Source organism: Pelodiscus sinensis, chromosome 24, assembly GCF_049634645.1.
Source record: "Pelodiscus sinensis isolate JC-2024 chromosome 24, ASM4963464v1, whole genome shotgun sequence".
Taxonomy (NCBI): Eukaryota; Metazoa; Chordata; order Testudines; family Trionychidae; genus Pelodiscus; species Pelodiscus sinensis.
In genome coordinates this window covers 14,395,813-14,414,744 of record NC_134734.1, presented here as the reverse complement: position 1 = coordinate 14,414,744, position 18,932 = coordinate 14,395,813, and the positions used below count along the sequence as shown (strand labels likewise).

The 18,932-nt window shown below is 57.4% G+C and overlaps 1 protein-coding gene across 1 annotated transcript in view; it reads right to left on the bottom strand.

The window, feature by feature from the left end:
• LOC102462326 (sodium/potassium-transporting ATPase subunit alpha-2) overlaps positions 1–18,932 on the bottom strand; it is a 39,870-nt gene that overhangs the window by 3,636 nt on the left and 17,302 nt on the right. Inside the window, exons 5-21 of the mRNA XM_075906989.1 lie at positions 18,611–18,724; positions 16,807–16,941; positions 15,692–15,809; positions 14,652–14,920; positions 13,539–13,737; positions 10,134–10,243; positions 8,149–8,283; positions 6,823–7,012; positions 6,469–6,644; positions 5,741–5,877; positions 5,510–5,660; positions 4,451–4,619; positions 3,867–4,021; positions 2,545–2,668; positions 1,597–1,742; positions 1,248–1,378; positions 470–571 (exon numbers count right to left, since the gene is read on the bottom strand). Coding sequence (XP_075763104.1) covers positions 470–571; positions 1,248–1,378; positions 1,597–1,742; positions 2,545–2,668; positions 3,867–4,021; positions 4,451–4,619; positions 5,510–5,660; positions 5,741–5,877; positions 6,469–6,644; positions 6,823–7,012; positions 8,149–8,283; positions 10,134–10,243; positions 13,539–13,737; positions 14,652–14,920; positions 15,692–15,809; positions 16,807–16,941; positions 18,611–18,724 — 2,561 coding nt within the window. The remainder of the gene's footprint in view (positions 1–469; positions 572–1,247; positions 1,379–1,596; positions 1,743–2,544; positions 2,669–3,866; positions 4,022–4,450; positions 4,620–5,509; positions 5,661–5,740; positions 5,878–6,468; positions 6,645–6,822; positions 7,013–8,148; positions 8,284–10,133; positions 10,244–13,538; positions 13,738–14,651; positions 14,921–15,691; positions 15,810–16,806; positions 16,942–18,610; positions 18,725–18,932) is intronic.

Sequence of the window (18,932 nt, the reverse complement as noted above, 5' to 3'; positions counted from 1 at the left end):
GCCTGGGGGGAGCACTAGGGACTGCGTTGCCCAGGGGACCCTGCCGGGGAGCACTAGGGACTGCGTTGCTCAGGGGACCCTGCCGGGGAGCACTAGGGACTGCGTTGCCCAGGGGACCCTGCCGGGGAGCACTAGGGACTGCGTTGCCCAGGGGACCCTGCCTGGGGGGAGCACTAGGGACTGCGTTGCCTAGGGGACCCTGCCTGGGGGGAGCACTAGGGACTGCGTTGCCCAGGGGACCCTGCCTGGGGGGAGCACTAGGGACTGCGTTGCTCAGGGGACCCTGCCGGGGAGCACTAGGGACCAGGTTTCCCGGGGTCCCTGCCGGGGTGCTGGACTGTGCTACTTGATGACTGTACAGGGGAGGGAAGCCAGGCAGAAGCAGGGGCCCATCACCTCACAAGGGGGGCAGCAGCTCCCTGTGGTCTGGGCCCTTTGGAGCCCTGCACCCCTGCTGTGTGTCACTCACTTGAGCGGGTACATCCGGAGTGCCACCCCCATGCCAGGGCAGTAGGACAGGAAGGCAGCCAGGGCCGTCTCTTCGAGGAGGCCAAAAATCAGAATTTTGTTCCTGGAGGACAGATCAACAACACACAGGAATGGGGGGTGGGGGCAGAGAGCTTGGCCCAGCCAGCAGCAGCCCAAGAGGAGGTCCTAGGAGTCTCAGGGACAAGGCTTTGGGGGAAAGGTATTGTGGAGGGCTGGATGTGAGCTGAGGGCGGCTGGGCAAATAGGGTTGCCAGGTGTCCAGTTTTGAACCGGACAGTCCAGTATTTGAGCTTTCTGTTCAGGAAACAAATTGAGAAAATAGAAATGAGAAAATAGAAATGTCCGGTATTTTCTAAACAAGATGTACTGTAGGTTGTGATGTAATGGCAAGTGCATCCGGTATTTTTGTTGAAACCGTCTGGCCACCCTATGGGCAAAGCCAGCTGAGATCCGGAATTTGGCCAACTGGGAGGCAGGAGCAGAGCTGTGGGCTTATGGCTCCTCTCAGCAAGGGATGGGCCAGTAGCACCGCGCCCCCTAGTGCCACAATGAGGCCAACACGACCTGTGAGCAAGAAGCCCCCTACTGAGTCCCACACACCTCTTGGGCTCTCGGCCCAGTTCTGGGTCAGAGGAGAGAGTCGTCCCCCCACCGCCTGTCCCCACAGCATGGCCAAGCCCGTCCCCGTCAGCACAGGGGGACAAAAGTCCTGCAGGGCCCGTGAGCAGGAGGGTGCAGGGCTGGGAGCTGGGACTCACTTCATGCCCTGCTGGAAGACCGAGTTCCTCCGGGTCTTGCAGATGATGAGGTCGGCCCACTGCACCACCACGATGCTGGCGAAGAAGGCTGTGTGGCACGTGAACTCCACCACCTTGCGCTGCTCGTAGGTCTGTGGGGAGAGGCACGGACGCTGGGCGCGAGGGAGGGCAGCCAGCGCCAGGCCAGCTCCCTTGTGCAGCCAGACCCCCGGCGCCTCACGCCACAGTTGAGCTCCTGTGGGGCCAAGCGCCCCCCGAGCGGTGAGGGTGCCGTCGGGAGCTCCGCGAACGCTGTAGCAGGAGAAGTGGGACCTTGCTCCCTCTGCCCCCACCTCAGGGTCGCACTCACCCACTCCTGCCCGTAGCTGTCCTCCAGGTCGTTTTTGGAGCGGTCGTCCCAGTCCAGGCGGATGCCCAGCAGGGTGGACGGCAGGAACCCGTTCTCCGCCAAGATCACAAAGTAGGTGAAGAACCCACCCAGGGCCTGGATCATACCTGGACGGGGCGATTGTGGGGGTAGGTGAGAGAGGGCAGCAGAGAGAGAGAGAGAGAGGAGCAGAGACCCATAAATGCGCTTTCCTTCCTGGTTGCACAGCACCAGCCTGGCATGTTGCTCTCTACGGACCTGCCCAGCACCCGGCCATTCACACGGCCTGTCAGCACTGCCCGTTCCCTCCCAACCAGGGCCTGGCTCAGCTGACGGGCCATAGCCCGGGTCTGCTGCAAGGACAGGGCCCTCCCCCCGAGGGGACCCTCTGTGCTTCAGGGAGTCACCCCAGCAGGGGTGAGTGGGACAGGTGCCAGCAGCGAGCATTTCACCTGGACTCTGCCACCTCCAGCAGTGCAGCGCCCCCTGGTGCCACGCTGGGGTACTGCTCATTCCTAACCCGTCTGTTCCCTGCAGCACAGCACCCCCTGGTGCCACACTGGGGTACTGCTCATTGCTAACCCGTCTGTTCCCTGCAGCACAGCACCCCCTGGTGCCACACTGGGGTACTGCTCATTGCTAACCCTCTGTTCCCTGCAGCACAACGCCCCCTGGTGCCACATTGGGGTACTGCTCATTGCTAACCCGTCTGTTCCCTGCAGCACAGCGCCCCCTGGTGCCACGCTGGGGTATTGCTCACTGCTGATCCCTCTGTTCCCTGCAGACAGCGCCCCCTGCTGCCAGGCTGGGGTACTGGGTTCCACACTACTCGGGAAGGGGGTTGAACCCCTAACATGGCTTCCTGCAGCCCCTGGGATGAGGCTGTCAGTCCAGGGTGCAGCCCCAAGCTGAATAGACAGCCCCACTCACCGATCTGCCCGTAGGCCATGCTGATGAGCCGTTCGTTCACCAGCTTGTCCGTCTTGGGGTTCCGCGGCTGCCTCTTCATGATGTCGCTTTCTGCAGCTTCGTAGGCCAGGGAGATTGCAGGGACCTGGCAGGCAGGAGGAGCCGGGAGTGAATGGGGCTGGGGTCAACAGAGCTAGGGAACCCGAGGAACTAAGACCCAGGCCTAAGATCTTTGCTGGGCTCTGGGGTCCAGCTTGGCAGGGATGGGGAGCCCTCAGGAGGCCCATGCCCCGGGGCAGGATGTCTGGGGTGGTACTGAGAGGGTGATCTCTGGCATGGTGTGGACTGGCCAGTAATGATGCTCACAGGGAGGAAATAAATCCACAGCCCCAGAGACACTGGGGCTTGGAAAAGTCACCAGAAGTCAGCCTCAGACCTCCAGAGCTCACTGCAACCACCTAGTTCTCTAGCCCCACCTGCCCCACCTCCGCTTTCCCTGATAGGGGTCTGCAAACTTCAGATAGCAGCAATCTATAGATTCTCCCTACTCTCACTGACCCGCCTGTCCATCTCCCCTCCACCCACCCACCCGCCTATCCTTGCCTCCCCCTACCCACTGACTGCCGGTCCTGCCCTCCCTCCACCTACTGACTTTCCTGTCCATCCCACCCTCCTCTCACTGACCTGTCTGTCCTTCCCTCCCTCTACCCACCGACAGCCAGACCATTGCAAAGCATTATGTGGCCATGTGGCACCATCATGTTCAGGCCATTCTGGTGGCACTGGGCACAAACCATAGGGCTGCCAGTCTGGGATTGGTGCTTCCAGCTCCAACTACCCCCTACCAGCACAGCGGCCTTGGCACGTAGGGAGTGAGGCTGAGCTGCCAAGGTCCCTGCCCAGAGCTTGGGGGCGGGGGGCGGCAGAGCCTGGAACCCCGTGCAAATGAAGCCAGGTTTGAAGCCTCACTGTATTTCTCTCTGGGCCAGGAGAAGGAGCCATTGGTCTCAGTGTCTGCAGGGCCTAATCCCCTGAACAGCCATGGGACACCTGCGGACTTGGCAGACTCCTGCACCTACCTTGCCCTGGTACCCACGAGAGACAGAGATCCCCCATCTGTGGGCAGGTGAAGGGGCACCCTCAGGGCTCAGCTGTGGGTCTACGTGCTGCCACAAGGCCACGGCTAAGGGAATGGGCACAGCAGCTCCTCTTGGGATCACCCTCTGCCTGGAGCACTGTGCCTGCCTGCCGCTCTCATTTGCCCTTCCCCCGTTTCCTATTTCACACCCCTCTGATTCTATCACACCCCGGCTCCCTTCCCCCGCCGGGCAGCGCCCACTCACCATGTCGGTGCCCAGGTCGATGCAGAGGATGGTGACGGTGCCCAGGGGCAGCGGGATGTTGATGATGATGAAGAGCAGGAAGGGGGTGATCTCGGGGATGTTACTGGTCAGCGTGTAGGCGATGGATTTCTTGAGGTTATCAAAGATGAGGCGGCCTGGTAGGAGGGAGCAGAGGGAGAGCGAGAGTCGTGGGGCCATGGGGGGCTGGGCCGGGGGATCAGAGAACAAAGACAGAATCATGGGTGGGAGGCAAGCGGGGGGGGGGGGGGGGCGGCCCTGGAAGCATCAGCTTCCTCCACTCCCAGCCTGCCGGGTGCCAGCCTGACCCAGAGGCAATGACGCCCGCTGGGCTCCGATCCCACCAGCACCAGCCCAGAGATCACTCGTTTGAGGAGAAGCCAAGGCAGCAGGGAGCTGATCCAGTCACATTCTGCATACTTGGGTGGCCTGGATTCTGGGCCTGCCCGGTGCTTGGCTCAGGCCCGTATCACAAACCGGCTGGGCTGCGGGAGCAGGAGGTGGGACATGGGGTGGGGGGAGGGCGCTACCCACCTCCCTTCCCCCGCACCCGCCCGGGCTCTCACCTTCCTCCACCCCCGTCACGATGGAGGCGAAGTTGTCGTCCAGCAGGATCATGTCGGCTGCCTGCTTGGAGACGTCAGAGCCGGCGATGCCCATGGCGATGCCGATGTCGGCCTTCTTCAGGGCAGGCGAGTCATTCACGCCATCCCCAGTCACGGCCACGATGGCCCCCTACAGAGAGAGAGGCAGGATCACACCAGGAGGGGGCAGGGCCGGCCCTGGAGCTGGGTCTGGGCAGGGTGGGAGACCCCCAGAGGGAGGGTGCTGGGGGGTAACTCAGCAGGGGGTACTGGCACCATAGCACAACCACGTGTAGGGGAAACTGGGGTGGGGGACATACACCCTGATCCTGCCAGGATAATACTTATCCATGGGCCAAACTTGGCCTAGGACACTGTACTCACCTTGGGACTGTCACCCCACCATACTCCGCAGGGCTTGGGGCTAGGTAGGAGGGGCTCCTGCCTCCCCCAAGAGACAGAGCTGGTGAGTGAGTCTTTGAGCTGCAGGAGGCTGCATGGGCTGGGGGCAAAAGAAAGGCTGGAGGGAGCCATACTCATGGGTTCTACTCCTAGCTCCAGGGGGGGACTGGCAGGTACGGGACGCAGCAGGGAGGCTGAGGCATCAGGACACCTGGGTTCTGTTTCCTACCCCGCAGGAGTGGGGCCTAGTGGTTACCCCGTGGGGGGCTGAGAGGGAGGACTCCTGGGATCTAATGCTGGACAGAAATGCATTTGGAGGGGAGCAGAGCAGCCTGGGATGGACTCTTCCTGCCGGCTCAACCCATGGACACGCCAGGCTGTTGTATCCATGGCAACTCCACTTGAGTCCCAGGCTCTACTAGGCAGCTGATTTCGGCAGGGCAGAGTCATTTCTCCCCCCCCCCCCCCCAGCTTTCTGCACCCTGGCTAAGCAGCTGTTCAGGACAAGGGGGGAGAGCTGGCCACAGGGGCATGCAGCTTGGGGCGGAGGGAGGCACTGGCCAAGGCCTCTCCACTGGGGCAAGCGTGCGGGCCAGGCTGGCCAGCAGGGGGCAGGCTGGGTGCTGACAGAGCCCCCACCTGCCTCTGGCAGCCCTCCACAATGATGAGCTTCTGCTGCGGGGAGGTGCGGGCAAAGACGATCTCCGTGTGGTTCTTGAGGATCTCGTCCAGCTGCTCCGCACTCATGTCCTTGAGGTCAGAGCCATGCACCACGCAGGCCTTGGCTTCCCTGCAGGGCGAGAGCAGCGTCAGGGCTGGCCAGCTCCCCACAGACGGGCTGGGGGGCCCCGGGAGCTGGGGCCCGCCTACCTGGGGTTGACCTGGCTAACGGGGATGTTGAGCCGGGCCGCGATGTCCTCCACTGTCTCGTTGCCCTCGGAGATGATGCCCACGCCCTTGGCGATGGCCTTGGCAGTGATGGGGTGGTCCCCGGTCACCATGATCACCTGGGGGTGGAGCCATGCAGCAGTCAAGGCATGGACACTGACGGGCAGGGCCCAGTGCCATGGGAATGGAGCTGGGGCCAGGACCCTTGGGGTCTGTCCCCAGCTCTGAGAGGAGTAGGGGCTAGTGGTTAGAGGAGCACAGCTGGGAGCGGGGACTCCTGGGTTTTATTCCGAGCTCTGGGAGGGGAGTAAGGTCTAGTTTCTTGACCGAGGGTGGTGGCTGGGAGTCAGGACTCCTAGGTGCAGCACAGAGTGTGGGGGTTTTTTAAGCTAATTGCCTGGGGGCCAGCACTGTGGGGGTTGGGGGGGGAAGGGTCTAGTGGTTAGAGCAGGGTGGCTGGGAGTCAGGACTCCTACATGCAGCAGGGAGCACAGTGTAGTGGTTGAAGTATGAGCCAGGACTCCTGGGTTCTTTGCTCCTGACAATGCAGCCGCTGGCCCCACATACCATGCCTGCTATGAGGTGTACATGGTCCCCGGCTTTGTATCTAGCATGGGAGCAGGCATAGCTGTCTGTCTGGGCGGCTCTGCCCCCAGCGCTGAGTACAGGTTGGCCTGATTTGCAGGGACACCTCTGCCTCGGGGCCTCACCTTAATCCCTGCGCTCCGGCACTTGCCCACCGCGTCTGGCACAGCTGCCCGGGGCGGGTCTATCATGGACATGAGCCCCACGAAGCACAGGTTGGTGGTGGGGAAGTTGATCTCGTCCGCGTCAAACTTAAACCCCCGGGGAAACTTGTCTTGGGGCAGGTAGAGGTGGCAGAAGCCTGGGAGAGCCAAGAGTGCCAGCGTGAGCCGCAGCCGGACACACGTCCCCGGGCACAATCGGCCCTGCTCTGTATACGCACGCACACACACGCATGCACGCTCATATGATTTGCTCATTCACAATCACCCCCTGTTCACCCCTAGTGCTTCCCCTCCCCCGTGCCCAGGCCCCCTCACCCAGCACTCGCTCCCCCAGCCCGCCCAGCTCCAGGTAGGCGTTCTGGAAGGCGTCTCTCATCTCCTCCTCCAGGGGCAGCTCCTGGCCCTGCGCCAGGATGGTGGAGCAGCGGTCCAAGATGCGCTCCGGGGCGCCCTTCATCACCAGCATGTAGCCCTCGGGGTTGTCCTCACGCTCGTGGATGGAGAGCTGAAATGGAAGGGGGAGTGGGCTAGGCCAGTGTCCCTCACCCAGTGGTATGTGTATCCTGAGGGGTACTCGACAGAAGTCTGGGGAGTACGTCGACACAACTGAAATTTGGAGAAAACTGAATTTTTGTTTTAAATTTTACAGCGCTTGATTATTTTTGTACTTTTTACACCCAAAAATTTCATCGCCCACCCACGATTAAGTTGTTTAAACAAATGTGTTGCCATGGTAGAAAAAAAATGGTGTCTGAAAACTATAGGTACTGGGGGATACTTATAATTTTTTTGAAAGGGGCACTTTATGAAAAAAGGTTGAGAAACACTGGGCTGGGGGAGCCACCCTGGAAGGACGCTGATTGCTTTGCTCCAGCGCTGCACCCTGCTAGGGGCCAAGCCAGCTGCCACTCCCCCCACAGGGCGGGGTCCCTAGTGCCAGTGGCCGAGGTTGGGCAGGCAGTGCCCAAGAGCTGGGGGTAGAGCCCTGCTGGCAGGGACCAGACAAGGGGAGGAGAGGAGGCTGCCACAGCCCCCCACTTCACCCCCGCCCCAGCGCCTTCCTGTCTCCCCAACTCCTCCCATCTTTTCACCTGCTCTCTGCCTGCTCCCCTCCCAGGGCCTCTCCTGATCCCTCCTCCCCACCCTCTGTCCCGGGTTGCTTTCTCTGCACACACAGCCTGGGCAGGCTTGGCTCCCTCCAGCTCCTGGGTGGGAGCCGGTCACTGGATGGGCGGGAACTTCCTGTCTATGCCCAACTGTTATCCATGGGAATTGAATGTTCTGACTGATTATTTGCAAGAGTCAAGATCAGCCTAGGCCGCTATGGATGCTGTGGGGCCAGGAGCCCAGAGGCCAGAGCAAAGGGGACTGGGAATATTGTGGGGACAGGAGCCCAGAGGCCAGCGCCCCACTGTGCAGCTTTTCCCAGAGGCCACGACTTTCCCTTAAGCCCACTGCGTTCCCCCCCATGCTTATCCCCAATGCCAACACAAGCCACAGCCAGGTTCCCTCGCAACTGCAGACTGACTGGACAGCCCCACATCTGCTCCAGGTGTATGCCCCTATCAGCCCAGCTGGTGCCCATTCTGAGCCCTAACCCCAGCCTGGGCCCATACCCCAGCCCAGCCCAGCCCAGCCCACCTGGTACTTGTTGGTGGAGTTGAAGGGGATCTCTGTCACTTTGGGGTTCTTGTCCCGCATCTTCTTGACGGAGCCGCAGGAGAGCTGGATGCACTTGAGCAGGGCCGACTCGGAGGCATCGCCCGCCGTGTCCCGCTGGCAAGGGGAGAGGGGCTGTCAGTGTGGGGTGAGGGAAGCTCAACGGGGCACTGATGGTCAGACTGGTGAATGGAAAAGAGGGGAGGTGCAGCTGGGGCCAGGGCCAATGGATGGGGTGGGGTAGTGGGTCCCTGGCCAATGGGAGGGAGGTGTGGCTGGGGCCAAGGCCAATGGAAGGGCAGTCATTACCATGACCAAGGGGTGTGGTGGGATAGCGAGGCTCTGGCCAATGGGAGGGGTGGAATAGTGAAGCCCTGGCCAATGGGAGGGGTGGGATAGTGAAGTCTTGGCCAATGGGAGGGGTGGGATAGTGAACTCTTGGTCAATGGGAGGAGTGGGGTAGTGAAGTCTTTGCCAGTGGGAGGGGTGGGGTAGTGGGCCCTGGCCAATGGAAGAGCAGTCATGACCATGGCCAATAGGTGCAGTGGGATAGCGAGGCCCTGGCCAATGGGACGGGTGGGGTAGTGAGGCCCTGGCCAATGGGAGGGAGTGTTGTGACTTGGACCAGGGCAGTCTGTGTCCATAACCAATGGAAGAGGAGACCAGGCTGTGACCAGTGGCTGCAGAGGCAGGGCAAGGTGATGGCCAATGAGGGTGGAGGCATGGCCAGGATAGTGGGTTCCTGGCCAATGAGTGGGGAGGAGTGGCTGGGTAATGGCCAATAGGAAGGAGGGATGCAGCTGTGGGCTTGTGGCCCTGGCTAATGGGAAGGGAGGTGTAGCATGTACCACACTATGAAAAAGTTTGGGGACCTTAGGTCTAAAATATGGGGTCTTGGACGCTGCAGGAGACCTAATCCATGAGGCCAGTGCTCTGGATGCTGGGGACACTGATCTTAATTGGGCTGAACCAACATAGCAGGGGGATAATGGACTGGTTGGGTACAAGGCTCTGATTCCGGGTGGCAGAGCCAGAGACATGGGGGGACACGGGCCAGAGCTCTGCCCTGCTAAGGCAAAGATGGGATTATCAGTCTAACTGGTCACTGCTCCCATCTGGCAGACGGGATCTGAGGCTCCCTGGGCATTGCTTCGGCCTGGCAAAGTGGCTGAGTGCTTATGGGGCTCGCTGGGCTTTGACCTGAGACTGACCAGCCTGCCGAGGCAGCTGACAACCCAGCCATGAGCTATGGGTCAGACTGAACAGCCGCTGGCTCTGGTATCCTGCCCAAGGAGTGAATTATGACTTTCGAGGGCCCTAGGCACTTTTGCCTTCGTGGGCCCCTCCCACCACAATAATATCAATATTAAAAATTATTTTTGATATAACTTTAAATACTTCAACGTTTTTTTTCTGTTTTAGGCAAAATTGAATAGATTTTCTTGGGCCCTAATTTTCATTTTTTTCTGATGTGAGAAAAAAATTAAAACATTTTCTTCGACCCTAAAAGTTCATTTTTCTTCTGCTGCTTTTAAAAGAAATTAAAACATTTTCGTGGGCCCTAGGCACTGTGCCTACTGTGCCTAATGGATAAGTCGGCCCTGCTTGGTCCCCAGGCTGGGCCTGTAGCTGAGGGGGAGCTGCACAGGACTGTGTGCTCGGGGCCCAGCTCTCTGGTGGGGGTCCAGGAAGGCAGAGCTCTGGAGGCCTTGAAAAGGCTATGGGCCATCCAGGACCCCAGGAAACCTGAGCCCGTCTGGCTGCAGCCATCAGTGATGCCCAGCTCCTCACAGCGCCCTCCTCGTGCTCACATGGGGCCTTGGGTGAGGATCAGAACGTGGGAATGATGGTGTGTGTGTGGGGGGGTGCCCTGCAGAGCCCATATTCCCCAGTGAGTCTGGTGCACACCACATCTGGGCCCATTTCACTGCAGGGAGTCTGAGGGGTGGGGAGGGAACGCAGCCTGCCTTGGAGATGCAGACGTTCTCTTGGCCTGGCTTGAAGACAGCTCGGTTGCACAGGCCGGCGATGCGGGCCAGGGCCGCCCAGGTGGGTGAGCGCTTGTCAAATGTTGCACCTGGAAGGAGACATGCCAGTCAGCCACATGACCTCACACCAAACTCAGCCATGGGGCTGGAGCAGAGCCCCACTGCCTGGCTGCAGCATTGCATCTGCAGTGCCCTCTGCTGGGATAGAACAGCCGGGAGCTCCCCCCACAGCCAATGCTCCTGCCCCCACAGTGCCCCCTGCTGGGATAGAACAGCCAGGAGCTCCCCCCACAGCCAATGCTCCTGCCCCCACAGTGCCTCCTGCTGGCAGAGGCTGGAACTGTAGTAGCCAGGTGCTCCCTCCACAGTCAGTGCTCCTCCCCTGCTCCCTACAGCACCCCCATCTGCAGCTTGCTTCAGGTCTCCTACAGGGGCACCAATTCAGATATTGGTAGGGAGCACTGACCCGTGCATGCCATGATGGGGGAGAGAGGGAAGAGAGTGAAATCATGGGGGAGGACTGAGGACAGAGGCTTTAGCAGTGTTACTGAGCATGCTCAATACAAGCCAAGCACTAAATGGGGAGGGGGGGAACAAACCCCATCCACCCTCCCGCCACACGCATTATCTCTATCCAGGAGCTACCAAGGTACTGGAAAACTCTTTTTTTGGCAGATAACTTAACAGATAGCTGACAAGAACACTGAATCTAATTCCTATACAAAAGAAAGAAAATTAAATACATATTAGACCCACTCAGCTCTAACACATATTCTGACATCTTGTGGCAAGTCACTTTAGGGGACACTGGTTAGCCTTGAAATGTATAGTCTTACTTTGCTACTAACTCTGTGGCGAGAGAGCGACCCTGTCAGGACTCGTGGGCTCTATCTCAGCTTTGAAAGGGGAGTGGGGTCTAGTGGGTTACACAAGGGGGCAGATACATTTCAGCTCTCTAAAAACATCAGAAAGGCCATACTAGGTCAGATCACTGGTCCTTCTAGCCATGTATCCTGTCTTCCAACAGTGGCCAATGCCAGATGCTTCAGAAGGAATAAACAGAAGCGGCAATCATCATGATCCATCCTGTCGCCCATTCCCAGCTTCTGGAAAACAGAAGCTAGGGACACCATCTCTGCCCATTCTGGCTAGTCGCCTTTGATGGACCTGTCATCCTTGAACTTATTTTGTTCTTATTGGAACCCTGTTATAGTTTGGGCTATTCCACCATCTCTCCTGGCAAAGAGTTCCACAAGTAGATTGTGAAAAAATAATTTTTGTTTGTTTTAAATCTGCTGCCTATAAATATAATTGGGTCAGCTTCTTGTGTTATGTCAGTGAAGGAATAAATAACATTTCCTTATTCTATTTTTCCACACCATTCATGATTTTCTAGACATCTAACATATCCCCCATCCTTTAGTCATTTATTTTCCAAGCTGAAAAGTCTTCTTAATCTTTCCTCCTATGGAAGCTGTTCCTTACCCCTACTCATTTCTGTTGCCCTTTTTGTACCTTTTCTAAATCCAATAGATCTTTTTTTAGATGGGGGTGACCAGATCTGCATACAGTATTCAAGATGTGGGCATACAGTGACTTTATGTAGAGGCAATATGATATTTTGTCTTATTTTCTATTCCTTTCCTAATGATTCACAATATTCTATTAGCTCTATCTCAGCTTTGGAATGGAAGTGCACTACCTTTGCATATTGAACAGATATTTTCAGGGAACTATCCACAATGATTCCAAGATCTCTTTCTTGAGTGGTAACAGCTATTTTGTATCTATAGTTGGGATTATATTTTCCCATGGGCATTACTTTGCACTTCTCAACACGGAATTCCATTTGCCCTTGTGTTGCCCAATCACCCACTTTTTTTGTGAAATGCCTTTGTAGCTCTTTGCGGTCAGCTTTGGATTAGTCCCTGTTCACCCCTTTTTCAAGAACATTTGTATGTTTAACAGTGATCCAAATGCAGATTCCTGCAGCATAACACTCATTCCTACTCTTCCCCCCCCTTTTAAGTGGAGTACTCTGCAATGTTTACATGATGATCTAAGGATCCTTCAGTTACTGGAATGCCCACCAGCCTTTTGTTATTCTTAATCACCCTGCCTCCCTCTGTTTATAACAAACTCCGTGCCACAAAGGCAAAGCTGCAAGCAGCTCAAACTCTGTTGCATTTAAGAACTGCTCTGGAGTCAGGGCATGCGGCTTCAAGCAGACTTCAAGTATGAAATCCAGAGGGTTCAACCTCGGGAGAGGGCTACTGTCCCCCAGCCTCTCATAAACGGCGCCCTAACGGAGTTAGGCAGATGCAGGAGGAGGCAAGGACAGCTGGGCAGGGGACATACAAGATGATGAGTTAGGGGTGTCCGGGTGGTGCAGATAGTCTGCCTCACGCTGGAGGAGGATGTGAGTATGTCTGTAGCTTGAACAGGTGTGGGGCCATGTCTAGGAGCTGTGTGTGCTGGGACATTCATAACTGGGTTGGGAACTTTGGCATCTCTCGATCTATTTTAGAGTGCGTCCATCTATCCATCTGCGAGCACTTTTCAAGAACGGCTCCTAAACTGTTAGAGCTAGGACCACCAAATCCGGTAGGCAGCTTCCTCTTCTCCTAACTTAAAGCAAGGTCAGGGTTTGGTTGTGCCAGGACAACCAGAAGCCCTGTGAAAAGGACTGTTTTCCATAACATGCAAAGGGAGAGGCTGCTGTTCAGAGGGACACAATATGAGAGTGGCTGCTGGAGGCAGTGAGCCCTCGGGGGAGAGTTATATGTAGCGTGTCCACTAGGGGCAGCCACACCACCAAGGGAGTAGCCAGCAGTGTTGGGGCTCTGCCATCTTGCCTGCCAAGACACAGGGTAAGTAGCCTCTCCCTGTTCCTCCTGGCCCTTGGCTGCAGCGCCTAAGGGGGGCAGAAAAAAGGCCCTTGGCTGTTGCAGAAGACTGAGGGGAGAAAAAACGCTCCTGGTGACTGGAAGGGTCTGGGGGGAGAAAAAAGGCTCCTAGATGCCAGGACCTCCTGTCCTGAGCCCCTCCTCACCCCCCAACCCTCACTCCCCCAGCCTCCTGCGTTGCTCCCCACACACATCCCCAAGGCCCTGCCCTGAGTCCTGCACTCACTACACCACCAGCCACCTGCCCTGAGGGACCCAGGCAGCGCTGGGTAAGTCTGCTAGTAACTGATACAAGAGAGTGGACCTGCCCTTGTGTTTGTGTTACTTGTTACTTTGTGTTACTTGCCTGTCGTGTCCCTATGAGCTCTAGAGCTAAAAGCAGAGATCCCTCTGCGGACGTTGAGACCAGCCGCCTCCGTCGTGTACTGACCAGCACTAAAAGCCACTGTAATTAAAAATAACGGGCTGCACCCCTCACCAGACTGGTCCTCAGTGGTATCAGCCTCGTGGATCTGGTTGTCAAACCACATGTGGGCAACTGTCATACGGTTCTGGGTCAGGGTGCCCGTCTTGTCGGAGCAGATGGTGGAGGTGGAGCCCAGCGTCTCCACTGCCTCCAGATTCTTCACCAGGCAGTTCTTGCGTGCCATGCGCTTGGCTGTGAGGGTCAGACACACCTGCGGGCCAGAGAGGGAGGAGTCAGGGTAGACCAGGATTTGCACCCAGCCCTGCCCATGCCGTACACCCATTACCACTCTTGGGCAGTGCAGGTGTAACAGCCACTGGGCAGATTTGAACCTGGGACCTCTGGAGCTTAGTATAGGATCCTCTACAGCTTGAGCTATAAAAACAGCTAGTTCTCAGCTTAGGCAGTAGAGTTCCCTTATCTCTCACTGTAAGTGCTACTACATGGGACAGTGAACCACACTAGGGCTATGTCTACACTGGCAAATGAGGCTAAGCGTGGAATATCGCTGAGCTTCATTTACATACCTAATGAGCCGCCATTTTTGCGGAAGAGGCTCTTGTGCCAGAAGGAGGGTCTACACTGCCCCTTCTTACGCAAGAAAAACCCTCTTGCGCAATGCCGTTATTCCTGAAAATAATCAGCGTAGGGGCATTGTGCAAGAGGGTTTTTCTTGCGCAAGAAGGGGCAGTTTAGACAGCTACTTCTGGTGCAAGAGCCTCTTCCGTAAAAATGGCAGCTCATTAGGTATGCAAATGAGGCTCAGCAATATTCTACATTTAGCCTTATTTGCATATTTCTAGTGCAAGAACCTACCAGTGTAGACATAGCCTAGGTGTGCGGGTTACATACTTCCTCTAGCTGTGGAAGCACAGCCTGCACATCAGAGACCCAGTTGAAATCCCAAATGAGCCCCACACGGGGTAGATTTGAACATGAGACCTCAGGAACTTAGTGGAGAAGCTGCTATGCTTGCGCTACAAGCCAGCTGGCTCTTAGCTTATGCTACAGAGCTCCCTTGCTCTTAGCTCTCACTCTAAGCGGTCTAAGTGTCACTACCTGGGACCGTGAACCACACTAGGTGGGTGGGTTATACAGGAACCTTCCTCGAGTAGACTCCGTTACCGTGACAGTTGCCAGGAGCCCCTCAGGGACGTTGGCCACGATGATGCCGATGAGAAAGATGACAGCCTCCAGCCAAGTGTAGCCAAGGATGAGGGAGAGGATGAAGAAGGAGAGGCCCAGGAAGACGGCCACACCGGTGATGAGCTGGATGAAGTGCTCGATCTCCATGGCGATGGGGGTGCGGCCTACCTCCAGCCCGGAAGCCAGGGAGGCGATGCGGCCCATCACTGTGCGGTCCCCAGTTGATATGACGATGCCCCGGGCAGTACCTAGTGCAGAAATGGGGGAGGGCAGACAAGTATTGCATGTACTTCTGTGGGGGAGACTGAAACTGGGGAAGGGGGCTGGGAGGGGACTCAGGAACAGCTCTGGTAAAGGACAGATTGAGGGCCCCCACAATGTAGCAGTTTCCCCATGCATGGCTTGTGTGGGCTCTGGGCATCCTCTCAGCCCTGGGCCAGCAGACTTAGTCCATGGCTCAGGGCTCAGGAGCTTTGTGCCTCCCCTCGAACCCTGCCTGGTGGCCATTTTGGGCAATGAGCTTTAGGGGTCTCAGCCCATCCCACCTGGCTGGCCCCTGGTTGGCAGCATCAGGACTGGACCAGGCCCCTCACTGCTAGCAGGCAAGTGTGTGCCACCCATTGAGGCCTGGCCAGGAGGTGAGGTTTGGCTCCTCTGTGAGGTTGGACCCATCCCTGAGCAATGGGCCCCCAAGCTTCCTCTATGGCCCATCTCCCAGCATAGGCATCTGTGCATCATGGCCAGACCTTCCTAGCATCATGACCTGGCACCTACACAGGCACCCTACCACTGAAATATTGGGACTAGGCTGCCCTGGGGAGTAAAAACCCTTCTCATTTCCCCAGCTCGGTCGGGCCATTTAAATTCCACTTGGCTTGGTCCCCACCCCCTCATCCTGCCCCTTCCCATTGCAATGCTCTATAATCAGAGCCTGGGTGGGGCGGGGCACATGGACAGCCCTGCAGATCCAGGGACAGACCCTAAATCCGGCAGACTGGGAGGCCCCCTCCCCCCTTCACCTTCCACGCAGTTGGTGGAGAAGAAGCAGATGTTGCGGGTCTCCAGGGGATTTTCATGGGTGAACTCGGGGGAGCGGGTCTGCGGCTCCGACTCGCCCGTCAGCGAGGAGTTATCCACCTGCCGAGGCAACAGGGGCCCACGAGAGACAGAGATGGGAGGAAGAAAAAGACAGACAACAGCACGGGAGCTGTCTGCCTCCATCACTGTCAGCCCCCTGTCTCCCTCACTGACATCAGCTGATAAGCCCCGGCTCTGCCCTAATAGACTGACAGACAGATTCCTGCCCCCCCCCACTCCGCCCAACTCTCAGGCTCCCATGTCCCACTCCTCGAGTGCCCCCAAGCCCTGCAATAGTTCACATGGGCCTCTCTGGCAACGCCTGGGCTGACGGCGGGGGCCCTTACCCCACGCTGCTGGCAGCATCACTGCTGGAGGGAGGGTGGAGCGTGTGGACACCTGGGCTTGGGGATGAAAGTGTGTGTGTGGGGGCGGGTGTTCAGCAGCTAGTGAGGGGAGGGCTGGATCCTGGGTGGTTACCAGTGTAGGGCAGGAGTTGGGGCCCCTTTCAAGGAGGACTGGGGGTTTCCAAGAGTGCCTGGGCTTGGGCTGCCAATGCCACTCCCTCAAGTGGCTGGCCACACAGGGACAGCACAATCTCCCTTTCCATCCTAGCAGGGAGCCCTGCCTTCACATGGGACCTGGAGACTCACCCAGGCTGAGACCCTGCAACCTCCCCCAGGCTGTCCTGACCCAGCCTGCTGCCCATGGGAATCAGACAGGAGCCGGGACCCACCTACATGCCTCCCACTGTGGGGGTCTTTATAGAGACCCAGGGGAGTGCCACAGCACCCCCAAAACCAGGTACCAATATCCCCTTCTATGGCCCTGCAGGTAGCTTTCCTAGAGCCACGAGACCAACAAGGCTGAATGAGCTTTTTCATGTGTGAATGACAAAGCTAGGTGCCCCTGGGATCCCTCTGTCCAGCTGGCCTGTCTGCTCTCTCCGTGCGTCCAAACAGAGCAGCACAGGCTGCCTGACAGCCAGCCACGCCTCCCCTTCCTCTGCCCTATGGGGCCCTCGTGCCAGCCCGTGGCACAGCCTCGCCATCCGTACCTTGCAGCCATGGGAGGAGATGATGCGCAGGTCAGCAGGGACCCGGTCTCCCCCCTTCACCTCCACCAGGTCTCCCACCACCACGTTCTCTGCGTTGATCTGGATCTTCTCGCCCTCCCGGATCACCAGGGCTTGCTGCCCAAAGAAGGAGAAGTGAACCAGAAAGAGAGTGAAATGCAAGATCCGCACCTGGCTCCCCACCCGAGGAGCACCCTGTAACCCCCCAGCTTGCTGCATGCCACTGATCCCTGTCTGACCTGAAGGGTCCCAGCCCCTTTTGGGGGAGCCCTGCAGAATGGCCCTGCCAGTGAAAGCTATGAGTTTGCACCAGCATGTCCTGAGTCCACCCCTGGCTCTCAGCCTGCTGCTGGGCTTGGGTGACACTCCCACTGGAGTTCTGCTGCAGCAAGGACTCATGATGGGGTCACAGCTGTGCCCTCTTCCAGCTGGCAGATGGACGTGCTACCTAGTGTTCCCTGTAAGTTGAGCGGTTGGGCACCCTGGAGAGATTCAAATGCTGCCCAGCTCATTCGCAGAGCACCTACAGCTGGCAACATGTGTTTCTACTGATGGTGCACATCTGATCCTACCTTGGTGCACAGGACAAAATTTATTCTGCACGGCGATGTAAAAAAATAAAGAGAACATTGCTGCCCATCCACCACTGCAGCTGCTCTTCTGTCTCCTCTCACCACCCCTAGCACTCTACAACCAGGACAGTTTGGCTGCTGCATTGATACCTCTCTCTCAGGCTGGGAACAGCTGTCTCGGGGCACTCCTGCTGTTGGCCAGGCCAGACCTGGCATGGGCCTGATTCTGTTCTCACTCATGTCCCAGGCTTTCAACTTCAGTGGAGTGACACCCAGTTTCTACCAGTGGGAGAGGGGGAGCTAGCTCATCGGGACAGTGGTTCAGAGGCTGGCTGGAGGGAGGAAGCACGGAGGCCACAGGGGTTGGGACAAAATGATAAGCTAGGCACAGTTGTGTCCAGACTGTGAAATGGCCCCGTGTCTGGGAGGAGATGGATGCCCCAGATGGATTCATGGATCCCTGGGGGGCTTCGTGCTCTGTATTCTCTTCCCGCATGGCTCAGCGACAGGCTGGCATATTTCTGCATCAGTTCTTGCGATGCCATGCCCCCGGGCTGGTTGTTAGCAGCAGGGATTGAATCTAGTCGCTTTGGGTCTAAAGACATCACCCGTTATGTAGCTAAAAGGCCGATTCCCCTGCCCTTCCAGGCTCGTCAATGCTTATTTGTGGGTTGACTGCCACTAGAGGGAGCCAGGGAACCACGCTGGCTGTATTACCCACTGCAAGGCCCTGGCTGAGATACTAACACCCTGAAACTGGACTTGGACACACATTTCCCAAATGGACCAAAACCTCAGTGCAGACCCTGCTCCAAGCCTTTAAAGGTGTCCCCAATCCAGATCCCACTTGTGCTGCTTCTGTCTGTCTCTCCTGGCAAGGAGGTTTAGGGTCACAAGGCAGACTTAGAGGGGAAAATTCTTCCCTCTGTTGGATGAAATCGGAAAAACCTGTCTGTGTGTCATAGGCCCTATAGTGCTAGCAGTCAGTGAGGATCTTTCTGGAGCTCAGGAGGCTGGGCCTTAGGAGCAGGACAATCCCAGAGCAGTTCTATCCCCCTGAAGTGGGCAGTCCTAGGTAGTGGTGGGTTTTTACAACCAATGTTTTGTAGCTTGGCCATGGCTCTTCGACCCTGAGCTGCCTTTGTCTCCTCCCTTTGTTGGTGCTCCTTTTCCATGCCATGTGATGCTGGAGGATGGGTACGGGGGGCTCTTACCTGCGGCACCATGTTTTTGAAGGAGTCCATAATCTTGGAGCTCTTGGCCTCTTGGTAGTAGGAGAAACAGCCAGTGACTATAACGACGGCTGCTAACACCACGCCCAGGTACAGCTGGGGAGAGAAGGAGATTGCTCAGACAGAGGGGATTCCTTCACCTACTGCTGCAATGCAGCCACTGCTGGGGTGGGACATGGCAGCTGCTTAACAGCTGAATAGCGACATTGCCCTGCCATTTAGGACAGGAAGTGACAAATATCTGAGCCTGTGAGGGGCAGTAGGTACTTCCTGGAGCTGGAGTTTGCCCAGGACCCAATGTCTA